The 16,620-nt window shown below is 60.5% G+C and overlaps 2 protein-coding genes across 5 annotated transcripts in view; one reads left to right on the top strand and one right to left on the bottom strand.

Annotated features, from left to right (window-relative positions):
- ADAP1 (ArfGAP with dual PH domains 1) overlaps window positions 1-3,490 on the top strand; it is a 46,898-nt gene extending 43,408 nt beyond the window's left edge. For 2 of the 3 annotated variants that reach the window (XM_065923649.1, XM_065923650.1), the window contains exons 7-11: window positions 356-439; window positions 735-797; window positions 1,090-1,161; window positions 1,336-1,564; window positions 1,644-3,490. In XM_065923649.1, coding sequence (XP_065779721.1) covers window positions 356-439; window positions 735-797; window positions 1,090-1,161; window positions 1,336-1,564; window positions 1,644-1,672 — 477 coding nt within the window. In that variant the 3' untranslated portion in view covers window positions 1,673-3,490. The remainder of the gene's footprint in view (window positions 1-355; window positions 440-734; window positions 798-1,089; window positions 1,162-1,335; window positions 1,565-1,643) is intronic. The other variant, XM_065923651.1, reaches the window with a different exon arrangement.
- GET4 (guided entry of tail-anchored proteins factor 4) lies at window positions 3,314-16,338 on the bottom strand. Of its 2 annotated transcripts, none has more exons than XM_065923647.1 (9): window positions 16,065-16,338; window positions 12,512-12,590; window positions 12,220-12,301; window positions 11,692-11,841; window positions 10,094-10,232; window positions 8,812-8,952; window positions 8,640-8,715; window positions 8,405-8,477; window positions 3,314-4,013 (listed from the first exon to the last, which is right to left on the bottom strand). In XM_065923647.1, the coding sequence occupies exons 1-9, from the start codon at window positions 16,217-16,219 to the stop codon at window positions 3,928-3,930; spliced, it is 981 nt and encodes a 326-aa protein (XP_065779719.1). In that variant the 5' UTR covers window positions 16,220-16,338; the 3' UTR covers window positions 3,314-3,927. The 2 variants fall into 2 exon arrangements, with proteins under 2 accessions (XP_065779719.1, XP_065779720.1); XM_065923648.1 differs by lacking the exon at window positions 16,065-16,338 and adding an exon at window positions 15,375-15,861.
- Window positions 16,339-16,620: the final 282 nt, after the last annotated feature.

Here is a 16,620-nt window from a genome sequence, read left to right as displayed (position 1 = left end):
AAACCCTCATGGGCGGCACCGTTTGCAGGTATTTCCTCCCAGTCTGTAGGCTGTCCCTTCATTTTGTTCAGTTTCTTTTCCTTTCGACTTTGATTAGGTCCCACTGTTTATTTCTTTCATTTCAAGTGCCTTGGGAGACTGACCTAAGAACACTGGTGCAGTTGGTGAGAGCAGGCTCTGGGTAGGTCTATAAATAGACACGCCTCCTTCCAGGCCAACATCCAGTCATAAAAACAGCCCCATCTGAGGAAAGGCTGGCGCACAGGGGAGCTGCTCTGAGGGCCGCAGGCGGGTGGGGCTAGGGGGGACGTGGCGGGGCCCCGCGGCGTGGCCCTCACCCAGCCTCTGACCCCAGGAGATGGTGGACTGGTTCAACGCGCTCCGCGCCGCCCGCTTCCACTACCTGCAGGTGGCCTTCCCGGGGGCCAGCGACGCAGACGTGAGTGGCAGCTGCTCCCTGTGACTCCGAGGGGGGGATGTGTGCCCTCGTCTTGGATGGGCGGCTGGGAGCTGATCGAGGGTCACGTGGCCCCCAGAGACCCCGGCCACCAAGTGGCCTAAAGTCCCTGGAGACCACGGGGGTTTGTTCCAGGGGGGCTCAGTGTCACTGTGGGGAGGGGGGAGGGGAGGGACGGGAGGGGGTGGTGGTTGGCGGGGAGGGGGCGGCGCGGGGCAGCTGCGGCTGGGGTGGGGTGGGGAGGCCCCCAGGCCCACGCCACCTGGTTCCGCCCCAGCTGGTGCCAAAGCTGTCCAGGAACTACCTTCAGGAGGGCTACATGGAGAAGACGGGGCCCAAGGTGGGTCTGACCCAGCGACCTGGACGCCTGGGCCTCACGAGGTCCCATTCCCATCACCCGGGGCTGGGCGGGACAGGGTTGGGGATAAACAGTGCCAGCAACCCCCCCGTGTGTTTTGTGAGCGTGGGCTCCACTGACCCGCGCTCCTGGGGCTTTGGGCCCGGCCTGGTCAGCTCTGAGCCCTGCCTCCTGCCCCCGTGCACACGGGGTCTCCGCCGCAGGGGTGTGGAGGGCAGGCACGGGGCCCCTGGGGAGGCAGCGCCTCCGGCCGACCTGTGCCCTCACCCCCCAGCAGACAGAAGGCTTCCGCAAGCGCTGGTTCACCATGGACGACCGCAGGCTCATGTACTTCAAGGACCCACTGGTAAGGCCAGGCGCGGCCCCAGAGGCGCGGCTGTGCCCTCCCGTCACCGTGAGGCAGGCGGCCCGGGTGGCCTGCTGGGGGAAGGGCCGGGCCGGGCCGGGCCGGGGGCCACATGCAGCTGAGTGACTCAGGCGGGCGCAGCCGCCCCGTGCAGCCCACCCGGTTCTCCCCCAGGATGCCTTCGCCCGCGGGGAAGTCTTCATCGGCAGCAGAGAGAGCGGCTACACGGTGCTGGACGGGCTCCCGCCGTCCACCCAGGGCCACCACTGGCCACACGGGATCACCATCGTCACGCCAGAGCGCCGGTTTCTGCTGGCCTGCGAGACGGAGTCGGAGCAGCGGGCGTGGATGGAGGCGCTCCGGAAGGTGGTGGACAGGCCCATGCTGCCCCAGGAGTACGCAGGTGAGGCGGGCGGGCCGGCGGAGGGGGAGCCCCACGGCTCCGCGTGGCTGTGACCCGGCAGGGCCCTGTCCTTTCGCAGTGGAAGCCCACTTCAAGCACAAGCCCTAGTACAAGAAGGTCCCGGAGGCCCGAGGACTCTGGACTGCCTGGATGTGGCCACCGCGGCCAGCGGAGCCTGAGCTTCAACCACGAGCACCCGTGTCTCTGGAACCTCAATGTGGGCTGGCCCAGTCTGACCCCGCCACGCTGCTGCCCACCCCCCATGGGACGCCCACAGCCCCCCCACCAACCTCTGCCCACTGGAGCCCCATTCCTCTGAGGACCACCCCCAGCTGCCACTGCCCACCTGAGCGGGAGCCCCCCCACCCGGAAGCTGGGCTGTGGGGACAGAGGGCCGGCCTGCATGTCCCCCTCCCAACACGTATTTATTGAAACCCACTGTGTCTGTCGTGGGGTCTTGGGGGCCGGAGTGGCAGACGTGGACCCCAGCCTCAGTGAACTGACCCGCACCGACGTGTGGGTCTGGGGAGTCGGGCCCCCACGGTGGGAGCCCCAGGGCCTCGAGCCTCAGGCCTGGCTGCCTACCATGTCAGCTTGGGACTCTGCGCTGACCGTGACCCCCCGTCTCTGCCCGCCCTCACTGTCTCTGACCCCCGGAGGATGGAGCTGGGCCCAGCTCACGCCTGCAGCCCAGCAAGCTGCTGGCCAGTGCTAACCGCCCCCAAGCCTCCCCGTGTGCCTGGGCAGGGGGACAGGGCCGTGGTGGAGTGGGACGTGTGTGGGGGTCACCCGCTAGGTCATCTGGGTGCTGTCCTGTGTGGCCACGACACGCTCCCAGGGGACCTAGACCAGCTGCTGGGACCGAGAGGGCGGGCACTGGGCCTGGCCTGGCCGGTGGGCCCACAGCCAGAGATGGGCCAGGCGCCCTCCTGTGGGCCCATCTCCCCTCGCACCTGCGCGAGCACCTACAGTGCAGACCATCACAAACCCGCGCCCTGGGCGGGGGCTGCAGGCTCCCGCGGGGACCACAAGCCCCCCGCACCCCCCACTGGGGCCACCACCAGGGCTTGCCAGGTCAGGGGTCACCAAGATGGTTGCGCTAGGTGAGGACCACTGTGAGGTCACCCAGGGCCAGAGCCCCAGACACCCTGCCCCTGGCGCCTCCTCCAGCCCAGGTCCTCGACTTCCAGAGCAGGCAGGAGGGCTCGCCCAGGGTCCCCAGACCTTCCCGACCACGCAGGGCTGCCCAGCACGCACCCTCGTGGACTCAGCCTCAGGCCCTGGGTCGCGGCGGCCCGCTCTGTGTCAGCGTGGGCTCTGCACACTCATGTCTGTGTGTGCACACCCACGTGCTCTGCCAGAAGGCTGCATGACGGCCCAGCAGGGAGGATTTCTCAGAAAAAGCAGAACCCACACGGGGGGGCGAGAGTCAGAGGCGCAGAGCCTGCGTGCAGACATCACAGCACGTCCTGCTCGATGAGACCAGGGCTCAGGGCACCCAGCCCCACCGGCCGCTCGCAGGGCCGGGGAGGCCTCACCTGTCCGCAGATTTAGATACGACACTGTTCATACCTAAAACCCTGACACTCTCCCAACACGGGCCACCTGGTGCCACCCACCAAGGATGCAGTCCAGACAGCTGGAGAAACACTGGCCCCGGCGCCTGCGGGCCTCCCGGGGCGTCTGGCCGCTGCTCCCCGCCCACACCCGGCCCCAGGAGCTCCCTCAGAAAGGACCACTGCTGCTGAGCCCAGTATAAAGGATTTATTTAAACTCAACAATGAACACAAACCTTCCTTTAAATTCCATTTTTACAGTAAATAAAATTGTGTACTGCGTTCCTTCCCATGCATGATCACTGGGTATTAATCTACAACTCTTATTATAATTGTGAAAAAATAAAGTGTTTCCCCTTTTGTAACCGTCCCGGGCATCTGGTGCAGCGTCAGTGACAGACAGGCCTGCTCGTCCCAGGCCGCTCACCTGGGTAAACCTGAACCGTCAGGTCAAGGCCTCAGTCACCCAGTGACGGTAACACCGCCCCACGAAGCTGGGGGTCCCGCAGCCTCCTGACGAGACCCGCTCTGGTGGCTGGGTGCTCGGCCGCCCAGTTGTTCCCAGGACACGGTGGCCAGGCCCCCCGCCCCGCCGAGCCCTCCCCAAGCAAACCAGACACGAGGGCCGGGAAGAGGCGCCGCAGGGCCTGTGCTTTATTGGGGTCATCAAGGTACACGGCCACGGCCCGGGCCCGGGACGCCCAGCACACGGCCACGGGGCCCTGGCCAGAGCCCGGGACCGCGGTCTGGACTCGCGCTGGCAGCCACCCCGCCACGGTCCCAGCCGAGTCTGCAGGTCTGCGGGCGTCAGTCGAGCTCAATGGGGCTGCTGTCGTCCTGACTGTCCTCACCCTCCTGCTCCGAGGAGCCCATGAGGCTGCTCAGAAGGTTCCCTGGAAGGAGGCGCATGGCACCGTCAGCCCAGGGCCGGGCCCCGCAGCAGCCCCTGCCCCAGGGGTGCCCTCCTCACACCCAGGTGTCCTGCTGGGGATGCGGGGCGGGGGGTGGCGGCAGTGCCCATCAAGGGGACCCGCATGGCCACCAGCACAGGCCCGGGGTCACAGGTGACCGAGCAGCAGGTGAACTCACTCGCAGGTTACCCCTGCAGTGACGGTTCTAAAGCCACAAGTAACGACACTAACTGCTGTCACCTGTGGGCCCTATTGGGCCAGACACTTCTTTTTACCTAATTTTTATCCAAAGAACCACTTCTCCATCAAAACCAGAGCCAAGTTTATAAAGTGCCTGAAAGCAACCCACACGGGAACAAGGAGGCATGGGCGTGTGGTGCCCCCGGCCATGCCAAGCCCGCTGTGGCACTCTGGGGCCCAGGACAGGCTCTGCGGGGAAAGCAGGGCTGCTGCTGAGGCCCGAGGCGTGGGGGGGCTGGACGGGGCCCCTGAGCTGAGTGGCCACAGTGAGAGCCTAGGAACGGGGAGCAGCCCACCCCGCCACACAGACTCCGCCTACAGGTCAAGTCCAACTTGTATCTAAGGGGAAACAGCTTCTCAAATGATCCAGGAGACAGGAAGAGCTTCCCCTGCGGGAGCACCGTTTGACAACGCTCACCCCAGCCTCCCCGCAGAGCCCCATGGGGCAGGCTCGCCAGCGATGGCCTATCGGGCAGGGGACGCTCCGAGGGATTCGCTCTCCCAGACCTGCGGCCCTGAGGCCCACAGCAGCTCCAGAGTGAAGGACAGGGGCTGTGGGTTCGTGGAGAAGGGGCTGTCTGCATGTCTGTGAAGTTCCCCCCAAGGAAGCTAAGACAACAGGCTGCCTGGCCTGCACTTCCCCCGGGGACAGTGGCGGGGCCTGGCACATCTGGACTCTGCGAGACACGTTTTATCTACTCAAAAGTAAACCTAAAGCATTAAAGATGTCAAAACCCACGTCTGAGTGCAGGACTCTGCTGGTCGGCAGCTCAACTGGGAGTCGGAAGTCGAGACGGAGGCAGCACAGACAGCGGGGCAGGATGGGGAGAGGCCCGGCCCCGAGAGGCAGCGTCGGGGCTTGCACGAGCCAACGCCAAAGACACACACTCCTGACAGGCTCCAGGGTCAGGAGACTGACTCTGAAATCAGGCTCCAGCAAAGAAAATCCCAGAAACTCACGGCTTCACTGGTGAAACTGCTGAACTAGGACCACACCTCCTTCAAATGCCAGAGCCAAAAGACACTACAATGAAAGAAAACTACAAACCAATATACTTTATGAACACTGATGCAAAATCCTCAACAAAACACTAGCAAACCAAATTCAGCAGCATGGTGAAAGACTCAGACACCACGACCAAGTGGGATCTGCTCCTGGAACGGAAGGATGGCTCAACATGTGAAAATCAGTCTACATGATACACCACAACAGATGAAGGAAAAAACCAATGATCATCAAGTGACACACATGAAGCACTTGGCAAAGTCAACACTTCCATGAAAACACTAAGAAAGGAAACCATCTCACACCACGACGTGATAAAAGCCGTATATGAACCCACAGCAAACATCACAGCAGTGACAGGCTCGAAGCTCTGGCCCTGAGACCAGGAACAGAGCAAGGATTGCTCCCACCACTTCTGCTCGACGTGCTACAGGCGACCCTGAACACAGGGTGCACCGCACGGGCCCACTCACGTGTGCGTTTGTTTTCTACGCTCACACTAAAGCACTACCTGATCTGCAGCTGGTTGAACCCACGAATAGTGGACCGACTCTAAATTATACACCAGCTCTCAACTGCTCAGGGGATCAGCACCCCAACCTCTCCACATTGTTCAAGGGTCAACTGAACTTGAAGTTCTAGCCAGAGCAATCAGGCAAGAAAATAAAAGGATTAAAAATTGAAAAGAAGTAAAATTATCTGTCTGCAAGTGGTATGATTTTACATGTAAAAATTTCCAAAGAGTACAAAATAAACAGAAACAATTCTATTTACAATCACGTCAAAAAGAATAAAACAGTAACTAGCTGAACCAAGAAGGTGAAAGATTTCACAATGAAAAGTATAAAACATTTCTGAAAGACACGTTAAGTGAAGACACATCCCATATTCCTAGACAAAAAGATTTAATATTGTTAAAATGTCAATACTACTTAAAGCTGTCAACAGACTGAATGAAAACTTAAATCCCCAAAACATTTTTTGCAGAAATAGAAAAACCCATCCTAAATTTCATATGTACTCACAAGGGACTCAAATAGCCAAAACAACCTACTCTCAAGGCTCTTTGACTGAAAGAGCCAAAACAATCTTGAACAAAACTGAAGTATCACACTTTTTCATTTAAAATTTACTACAAAGCTAGTCATCAAGGTTGGGCTTCCCAGGTGGTGCAAATGGTAAAGAACCTGCCTGCCAATGTAGGAGACGCAGGTTCGATCCCTGGGTCAGGAAGATCCCCTGGAGAAGGAAATGGAAACCCACTCCAGTGTTCTTGCCTGCAGAATCCCACTGACAGAGGAGCCTGGCAGGCAACAAACAGTCTATTGGGGTGCAGAGACAGACACGATTTAGGAACTTAAACAGTGTGGTCCGAGCATAAAGGCATGCCTCAACCAGTGGAAAAGAGAACCCAGAAAAGAACCCTCGGATATGTGGTAAAAGATTTTTGACAAGCGGTGTATGCCCACTTGATGGGGAAAGGGTAGTCCTTCCAACACGTGCTGTTGGGAAAACTGGAAATCCACACGCCAGACAACACAGCCGGACACTTACGTAAGTAAACCATCAGAGAAAAGACCACCTCAAAGGGATCCAGGATCCACATGAAGGCCTAAACTGACACAACTCTCAAAAGAAACCACAGGGCAAAAGCTTTCTGACACTGAACTTGGAAATGACACCAAAGGCACAAGCGACAAAAAAAAGTGGACAAACAGAATGAAAATTTTAACATCTGTGCATCAGAAGACATGCCGGGGTTCATGCTGATGTGGGGCAGAAACCTATACAGTATTGTAAAGCTGTCATTCTCCAAGTAAGAACTAAAAAAAACACTCCAGGGAATAACACGGTGACGAGGGAGAGGAGGCAAGAACAGGTGGGACAGCGGGTTTTCAGGGCAGCAGGGGAGTAATGGTGCGTATGTGTCACCACACGCGCGTCCAGACTCAGAACACAGACGCCAGAGTGACCCTGATGTACTCAGCTCTGGGTGATGGTGTCAGAGCAGGTGCATCATGACAGGTATACCCGCTGGTGGGAGGGGAGGCTGTGCCTGGGTGGGGAGGAATATTTATGTGAAACCTTTGTACCTTCCTCTTAATCTTGCTTGGACGTAAAACTGCTTAAATGCTTTTAAAAAAAAAAGTCTTAAAAAAAAAAGCCAATCCACAGAATGGGAAAAGACACTTGCAAATCATGTATCTGGTAAGGAAAATACCCAGTATAGAGTATATGTACATACTCTATATGTATATAGAGTACCCAGTATAAAGAAGTTGTACACCAACCAACCTGATTCAAAACCAGGGAAATGACATGAACAGACCTTCACAAATGGCCGACAAGCACATGGAAGAAACACCAGGTGCTCAGAGTCACTAAAAAAACACCAATCAGCACCGTCACAGCAGGCCCAGCGCCCACACACTAGGTCAGCTGCCGTCAACAAAACACACAGCAAGTGCTGCCGGGTGTGGAGGTCCCGGATCCGCAGCCCCACTGGCGGCTGTGCAGAACACAACAGCCGCTGTGGGAGGAGGCTGTGTGCTCAGAAATGACACAGATCCAGCAACTCTGCTTCTGGGTGTCCCAGAAGGACGGACAGCAAGACCTCACAGAGATTACTTGCAAACCCACGTTCACAGCAGGCAAAGGGGAAGAACCCACGCACCTACCGATGACTGAACAGATAAACAAGACATGATCCATCGCATGATGGGACACACATCACCTTAAAAAGGAAGATTGCGGCAACTGCCGTAGCCGGCGCAGCAAACACCCGCTCGATCACACGAGGTGCCTGGAGGAGGCAGGGTCACAAGGACCGACGGGGGGCTGGGGCCCGGGCGGGGGGCAGTGTCGGCGTGGGACACCGCCCGGGACAGCCGTCCACGGAGGGGCAGCCGCGCGGCACGCGATGTGTGCTTCACCACAACACACACCTGGCTGTGACTCTGTGGCCAACAGACAGGAGCCCAGGGGAGAGTACTCATCGGGGGCAATAGGCCCTCAGCTCCACCAGGGTGGGGCCGGGGGGCGACGAGCCAGCAACCCTCCTGCCAGCATCGGGCATGCCCTGTGCTCTGAGACGCACCCACGGGCCCCCACCCGGGAGCCCCCTCACCTAGCAAGCCTCCGTAGGATGACGTCTGCTTGGGTGGAACACCGAAGAAGAGTTGTCCTATCCTGTCGAGGTACTGGGGGAGGCAGACACTGAGCCGGGGCCACGCCAGCAGCTTCTCCCCACCCCCCTCCCCCAGCTCCTTCCCACCCCTGCCCCAGCTCCTCCCCCTCCCCCAGCTTCTCCCCACCCCTCCCCCTTCCCCCAGCTCCCCCCCTCGCCCCGCCCCGCCCCTCACCTCGTTGTACATGGGGTCCCGACGCAGGGCCGGCTGGTACTGCTCACACAGCACCGTGAACACTGTGAGCTTCCCCCTGGAACAGGAGCGGCAGCACACTGCAGCCATGCAGGGCCATGGGCACGGAGAGAAGCCACACGCCTCCACCACACGCCTCCACACACACACTCACCCCTCCACGGCCAGCAGCAGAAACCAGATGAAGTTGAGTAGGGGCTGCACAAAAGGAGGCCCGCTCTCGATGGACGGGTGTTTCTGTGTGTACGTCATGAACACCACCGATGCGCTGCTTTTGTTTTTCAAACAGAGAAACCTGGAAATAAGAAACTTCCCAGTCAGCGGGTGCACCCAACCGTAGGAGGAGGAGGAGCCGGGGCCCCGCCCTGCCCCGCCCCCCAAAGGTGCCTGCCAGGCCCTTCGCAGCGCAGGGAGTCCGGGCTGACAGCGTGGGGACCTCCTGAGCCCAGCGCCGGCCTGCACCCCCAGCGAGCACACGGGCTGGATGCCGCCCAGCACCGTTCTCCTTCCTGTGGAGGACGTGTCTGCGGCCAGACGTCAGCGCGGTGGGGGCCCACGACACAGCCAGATGGACAGGGAAGGGCGGAGGCTGGAGGGGATGTTCGCACCACGTGCAAAGCTGGGGTCAGGGCGCTCCGGACGGTGAACAGGTTTTCTTCTCGGAGTCGCAGATTCAGCAGCAAGTGGTGCTGGTGGGGCTCTGAAGCTCCCTGTCCCCCAACTCACACGAGACACAGCCCGGCCTGAGGCCTGGCCACCAGATCTAAGTCCTCTCTGGGAAGGTTAATCTCACTCACAACAGCGGTGTGTCTGCTGGGGAGAGGCTGGGCCCCAGTCACCTCACGTGAGCTCCCTACCACGTGGGCCTGACACGGTGCTCACACCTCCAACGACTCTGCTGTACCGCACTGCTCTTAAATTGTCCAAAGAACACAAAAGATCACGACTCAGCTGGGACAAAAGAGCAGAGAGACACAGAGCGAGGTGGGAAGCTGGCAGAGGACACCCATCACTGCGTCTGGACACATCAAACGTCTGGGAAGACAAGCCACCTTTGAGCAAAACCTGTGTCATATGGACACGTCACATCCCAGGGTGGTGCTGAAAAGCCAGTAAATGTGTGGGTCCCACCAAAAAAGTAATTCCCTCCCAACTAGACATGATGGATAAATGAGAAAACAAAATTGATGGCAACAAAAAATTAACTTAAAGCATAAAAAGTACTTCCACTGTCAACAGAAACATCACAGGTTGATCTAAGAGAGGGCAGGCCTGGAGTCCCCAGAGGACAGCAGCAAAGTCATGTTTGCGGACGTGAGCTGTGTGTGGGATGCCAAGTGACTTCAGACCTGTCCTTGCGTGAGGTTCGGCCAGAGGCCGCCCTCAGACCCTGGGAGACCACACACACGAGGGCAGGACAGCAAGCGGGTACCTACTGGAGGACGGCCTGAGCCACAAACATGTCCACCTCGCTGCGGAAGCCGCGGGCCGTGGAGTACTCCACCAGCATGTTGGCGCAGCCCTCGCCGTCGCTCGAGTGCAGGAAGTGGTATCGCGACTCGCAGTAGTTCTGTTCTGCGGACAGAGAGCGAGGGAGGGGCTGTGAGTGCCCTGTGAGCACAGGGCCCCATGGCATCAGCACAGACGCCACCTGGGTGGTGGACCCGTGGGGACAGCGGGGAGTGAGTCAGGAAGGCAGAACCCGAGGTGCCCAGGAGCGGGGCACACGGGACGGAGCCCAGGGGCCCTCTGCCCACGTCTGCCACTCTGACGAGGAGCCAGGATTGGACGCGGGCTCTTTGGGGACCAGCCGTCCTCTGCTGCTCGGCTCTTCTGAGCCTCTGACGACACTGGCTACTGTCCTCTGGGTAGGTGACCCCAGCCCCCACCTGCCCAGTTTCAGTAGAGGACTGGAGCCGTCAAGGGCCCCTCCTCAGATACCCAGGCCCCCCGTCCCCCCATCCCACCTTCCAGCCAGTGGCTCCCACCCAGAGTCACTCAGCTCCTACCCCAGACACTGGGATGTCTGGAGCTACTGTTGGCCATCACAGTTGGGGGAGCTGATGGCACCCAACCCCAACCCTAAACCACCCAGCAGCTACAGAGCGGGCGGGACGCCCAGGGTCAGTGGCGCAGAAGCCGAGACCCAGCTGCAGGGCAGGGACCCTAGGTCCCGCGCACCCACCACACTAGGCCCCCCTTCTCCATGGGAGACTCCATGGCTTTGGGTTAAGCCTTCCCAACCCCCACCCCCAGGTCACGGCCAGCTCCTGGCTGCCTCCAACACAGAACTAGTTCTGGGGTCTCCTGTCTCCTCTCCCTCCAACCCCAAGCGGTTTCACAGCCTCCAGGTGAGAGAAGCACCCTCCAGCTCCTGGCAGGCCCTTGCACAGGACGCCGGGCCCTGCTGCACCCCCCCCCCCTCGGAGGCTGCCCATCGCAGGGGGGCCTGCAAGCACCCCTCAGCGCAGCCTCCCGTGTGCGCGGCCTCCCGCCGACCTCACCCACTGTCTGTGCCTGAGACCCTGAAAACGCCTGCCCCGATCTTCAAATCCTTAATATACGCGTACCAGAACTGCACAGCTCCCAATCCCAACAAGGCCTCCGCGCAGGCGCCGGCCGCACAACCCGGGCTCCGCAGACACGGGCAGGCCGGGCACACAGGCGGAGGAGGCAGCGCAGAGGGGCCTGCCAGCCCAGCCAACCCGCGGGCAGAGCCCGGCCCGCGCGTCCACAGCAAAGTGGCCTCTGGCCGAGGCCTTCTGAACTGCCACAGGCTGGGGCAAACGAGGCCACCGGTTGGTGTGGTCTGACGGCACCTGCCCGCGGCCGCCATGCGTCCACCTGGCCCTGAGGACTGCAGCCGCGCTGATGGGGCAGCGACGCTCAGGCCACACTGGCCCTTGGAGATGCCCGCCCCGGCTGCGATTGCCCGTCTAGAAGAGAGTGGTGAGTGCGGACGGGTGGGTGGGGGTGGCGGACTCAGGGCCCAGCGCCCGCGGCCTCCTCGGGGCCGCCCCCCAGGCCCGCCTACCTTTCCACAGGGTGAGGGCCAGCAGCTGGTGGAGCCGGGGGTGGCCCAGCTTCCCTGACCCGCCGCTGGACCACTTGAGGGCTCGAGACACGAACGCCACTCGCTCTGGGGAGTTGGGATCCATCAGGCTGAAGAGCTTGGCCAGACTTTCTACAAACGACAGCACAGAGGCCTGACCCGGAGGCACGCGCGCCGCTTCTGCTTTGTACCGGGCATCTCAAACAAGTGAAAACCCACCGCTTCAGGGTGCAAAAGCAAAGCAGCCCTGGAACGATGGTGGGGTCCCGGGGCCACCCGACCGCCCGCCCTCACCAGGCGTCTCCCCAGCAGGGCCCGCGAGGGGCGCAGGCAGGCGGGAAATGGGCTGCGGATACCCGGCGCCCCACTGCGGTGTCCGTGCAGGCATGAGTACGTGAGCACGTGAATGTGTGCGAGAGCACAGGCGTGAGTATGTGAACGCATGCGTGCAGGCGTGCGTGCATAAGCGCGTGCGTCTGCGCACGCACGGTGGGGCTTGTGCCGCCTCACCCAGCAGTTCGTCGGCCACCTCGACCTCTGCCTTCTCCAGCGACTCCAGGACGAGCATGGACAGGTCAGCGGCGCTGTTTTGCTGTAAAGCGTTAGAGATTGGTCAGTGGAAGAGAGCCTCCTGCCAGTTCTCAAAAGGCGGGGAAGCTGGCCGGTGGCTCTGGTTGCCAGTTAAAAACCAGCGACCGACAGCACCTAAGAAACAGCTCCGAGCACCGAGGAGGGACACGGGCGCGCCAGAGCCGCCCTCCAGACTTCTCCCGGGCCGCTCCCGGCCGCGCTGACGGCTCACCTGGCCATGGCTGAAGAACAGCAGGGCTCCGGAGCACATGAGTTCGCGGGCCTCCGCGTGCTTGCTCTGGGCCATGTACCTGTGGGAGAGAGGGCGGGCCCGCTAAGCTCGGCCACCCACCCCCATCTGGTGACAGTGACAGGTGACAGGGAGCAGGCACCCTCTCCAACAAAGCAGCCCCTCCCTGGGGCAGGGCAGAGGTCTCAGCAGCGGGACCAGAGAGGGGCTGGGGGCCACTTCCAGCTGCAAGCACAGGTCTGCCAGTGCAAAAGGCAGGGAGAACCTGGCCAGGGCCACTCATCGGGGCCGATGGGCTGCTGGGCCGTCTCCTCCGCCCTGAGTGCTTTCCACCGGGAGCACGTCTCACTGGGGACAGGAGTTGGGAAAAGCTGGCTTCCCAACTGCAGACGGACAGGAACCTGACGGGCAACGAGGTGCACACAGAATAGAAAGGATGCTTCGTCCACAACAACTGACACAGAGATCCGGGGGCGGGACCGGGCCTGAGCCGAGCGCAGGACACCAAGTCCACTGGCCACATGTCCTCTCAGGGACAAACAGGCAGGAAACCTGTCCAGCCGGTCAGACCTGCGTCCCGGCCCAGACAAGCCGAGTCAGAGATGTGAGAAGTGTGCGGCCAGCAGGCGCGCAGGAGAGGAGACACGGGAGCCCTGCTGCCCTCCAGCTCAGGCCGGGGCCAACCACAGAAAAGGGCTTTTCTGTACCCAGCTCAGGAGCAGCGGCCTCAGCCTCAGCGCGCAGGGTGGGACCAGGAGGAGAAACCCACAGCCTGAGAAGCACCCAGGGCACCTGTGGGCATGGGCCGGGCACGGACACGACGCAGGGCTTCTGGAAAAGCAAGCCCATGCGCGGCCACTGGCAGAGATGCTCACACAGCGGGCTCTGCTCCAGGGACACGACAGGCTCCGGATCCTTCCCCTGAAGCACAGCTAGAGATAAGCACCTAAAAAGCCAGGGACGGACAGGAGGCCCGAGAGGCAGACAGGCCGCATTCCTGGGGCAGCAGCTCCGGTTCCCAGTGACCACAGCCACACAGTCCCGGGCAGCCCTGCCCGTGGGAGAACCTCCAGCACCTTGGGTCTGGAGCCGCCTGCTGCTGGAAACCCCACAGCAGTGACAGGTGCCCCAAAGCCCGATGTGCTTTCTGGACGCCGCAGAGGGACATGTCTGACCCCGCCTGTCCCGGCAGAGAGGAGGCCAAAGGGACAAGGGGGTGCCCGTGGCACCTGAGACAGAGCTCAGCCTTCCTTGGAACCAGCATCTCCCGCCCTCCTCGTGCAGCACACCCCCCGTATACCCAACCTCCTGGGCTACCCAATTCCTCTCCCCCTCCTCAGGCTGCTGGGGGACACAGTGTAAGTGAATTAAAATAGCACAGATTGGTGAATTTATCCAACAGGTGAATGGATAAGATGTGGTCCACCCATACAACGGAATACCACTCAACAATAATTAACTAGTGACTTCAAACGATCATGCTAAGGAAATTCGAAAAGTCAGATAAAAACAGGACATACTATATTATGCTACTTACATAAAATTCCAGAAAATGCAAACCCATGTATTATAACAGAAATCAGTGGATGCCTGGGGGCAAGGGGTGAAAAATTCATTATAAAGGCAGAAGAGAAAGCTTTGGGGCATGAGGGGTATTTTCAGTACTTTGGTGAAGTTTCTTGGGTGAATACGTATGTCAAAACCCATCAAATTGTACACTTATGTAAATGTTTAAAAGCACTTATGGCCCCTGCAGGCCGATGGAGCTGGGCCCTCTGGACAGTCACAAGTGCCACCTTGCTGGGGTCCACAGCTGACCATTTACTTCTCAGGAGTCCTCAACTCCTGTAGGAGCCCCTCAAAGACCAAAGAGAAGGCCAAGACTTGGAGAACAGGTTCAGCAAGTTGTCCTGGGTTATAGGTCACTGAGCAGAGAGGAAATACAAACCCGAGTCAAGGCAGGTCTGGTGGTCACCACAAGCACACTTCGGGCACAGGGAGGCCTCTTCAAAGCTAATCAACAATCATGTTCCTAGTAACAGCAGTGACTGCAGAACTGGCTCAAAACAAGGAACGCTATGTTTATTCTTGGGACGATCCAGTTTTGCTGATTAATCACTGGGGCAAATATTTATATACAATTCCCTGAGAACAGCAAGCACCGGACAAATCTCAAGTGCTACAAAGCTCCCATCCTACAAATCTGATTGGCTGAGCAGAAGGCTCCGCGTTAGAGACTTTAAAGCTGCTTACACCTTTGGCTCATCCCCTGAAGGACAATTAACTCCCTCCTACCTGGTCCTCTGGGCCACCGAGCCGAAACACGACCTGAGGCAGACGCACTACGTCCCAACCAACCTACAGCCAAAGCAGAAAGTACTACCGGAGTTTCCAAGACCCTGATTCAATTTGCTGTTAAAAGAAAAAATTTCTATCTAGGCCTAAATGGTGTAAAGCAGACCTGACTGCCCATAAACATCACAGCAAAATATCTTCCGTCCTGCGGCAGTTTAGGAAAAAAAACTATGCAGATCAGATTAAATCCTCCAAAATTATCTTTAAATGCTAACAAATGGCCCAAATGTTTTCTGGCAAGAAACCTGAAGGCTGATTGCATTTGTGTAATATACAGGGACGCCTGACGCACGTAGGAACAACTAAGAAACTACAACGGTTAGCTTGTAGTGACAGCAGAAACGGCGTGACACACTGCAGTGCAGAACAAAACTGAGCTAGGCAGTCAGTGTCCTGACAGCTCCGAAGGCCACACTAAGGCGACATCTTATTTAATCCAATATATCCACGCGGCGCTTCACCGTGCCATCAGCACTTCCTGAAGAGTTACCTGACATTTTCTCTGCGCTGAGTCCTCGAAGGCCTAGTTTTTACACTCACAGCCCATCCTGTGAGGGACTCACATTCCAGAAGCTCAACTGCCGCACGTGGCCAGCGAGCCGCACAGGTACAACAAAAATACTGGCTTTATGGAAACAGCCGCTTTAGTAACAAAACAAGGTGAGCAAGGGCGACACAGAAAGAGGAGCAATATGTTTACAGCCTCGCGGTTGGACCGGGAGGGAGAAGAATCGTGGGACTCCGAGCGAGGGTTTCAAACTCAACGGCGCTCAAGGCGGGGGAGGGGAGGGCGGCCGGGCCAGGGTCTGGAACCCGGGCCGTCTGCATTCTCGGTCAGGGTTTCGGGTTGGGTCTGGGGTCTCGGCCGGGGGTTTGGGTGGGAGCACGGGTCGGGGATCCAGCCTCGGCCGGGGCTCTGTGTGGGGCTCTGGAATCCGCGGGCCCGGGTCGGGGCCCCGGGGGTGGGTGAGGGGCCGCGGTGTCGCTCCCCAGCCTGCAGCCCGCCCCCGGCCGCCTCACCGCCGCCCGCTCCCACCGCCTAGGCGACGGGCAGTGGCGCGGGCCAATGGCGGCGCGGGGCGGCGCGGCGCGGCCAATGGGGGGCGGCCGGGGGCGGGGCGCCGGCCTCCGCGGCCGGGCGGAAAGCCCTGGAAGGCGGCGGCCGCGGCGCAGCGACTACCTGAAGAAGAGGGTCCGGTACATCTGGTGCGCCTCGTAGTAGTCGCCCTTCTCGACGCTGGCCCGCAGCTTGCCCTCCACGCGCTGGACGCCGCCGCGGTTGCGGGCGCCGTTCCGGGCGCTCTCCTGCTCGGCCATCGCCGCCGCCGCCGCCATCGGGCCGGCGCTCCGCGCAGGGCTGACGCTGTCGTAGGCGCGGTCGGCAGCGCCTCTCGGCTTCCGTCCCGGCGGCCTCCGGATGCCCTCTACGGTGGCCCGCGAGGAGCCGCGCGCTGCCGGGGAGGCGGGGCGCGGGCGGGCACGTGACCGCGGGGCGGGGCGCGGGGATGGCGGGGGTCCACGGACGACGCCGCGGGGTGGGGCGGCGCCACAATGGTGGCGGCTCAGGCGCCGCATGCGCCGTCTGTCCCCGGTTGCGCCGGGAGGGGGCGCCCCGCCGTGACTGCGGCGGCTGAGACACCGAGGCCTTCCGGGGAAGAGCGTGCTCCCAGCCCTTCACCGGGGTGCCGGCGGCTCGGGGTACGGGGACAGTGCTCGGCCCCGGCGCCCGACACCCG

Source organism: Muntiacus reevesi, chromosome 2 (assembly GCF_963930625.1).
Source record: "Muntiacus reevesi chromosome 2, mMunRee1.1, whole genome shotgun sequence".
In the NCBI taxonomy this organism is placed as follows: domain Eukaryota; kingdom Metazoa; phylum Chordata; class Mammalia; order Artiodactyla; family Cervidae; genus Muntiacus; species Muntiacus reevesi.
This window is presented reverse-complemented; position numbering and strand designations above follow the sequence as displayed.

Excerpts from the sequence above, each read along its gene's own strand:
- GET4 (XM_065923647.1), bottom strand. The coding sequence starts at position 16,219 with ATGGCGGCGGCGGCGGCGATGGCCGAGCAGGAGAGCGCCCGGAACGGC. Across the intron at positions 12,302-12,511 it reads TGTTCTTCAGCCATGGCCAG|CAAAACAGCGCCGCTGACCT; the intron begins GTGAGCCGTCAG and ends AACGCTTTACAG. Across the intron at positions 8,478-8,639 it reads GGGACCCCATGTACAACGAG|TACCTCGACAGGATAGGACA; the intron begins GTGAGGGGCGGG and ends TGCCTCCCCCAG.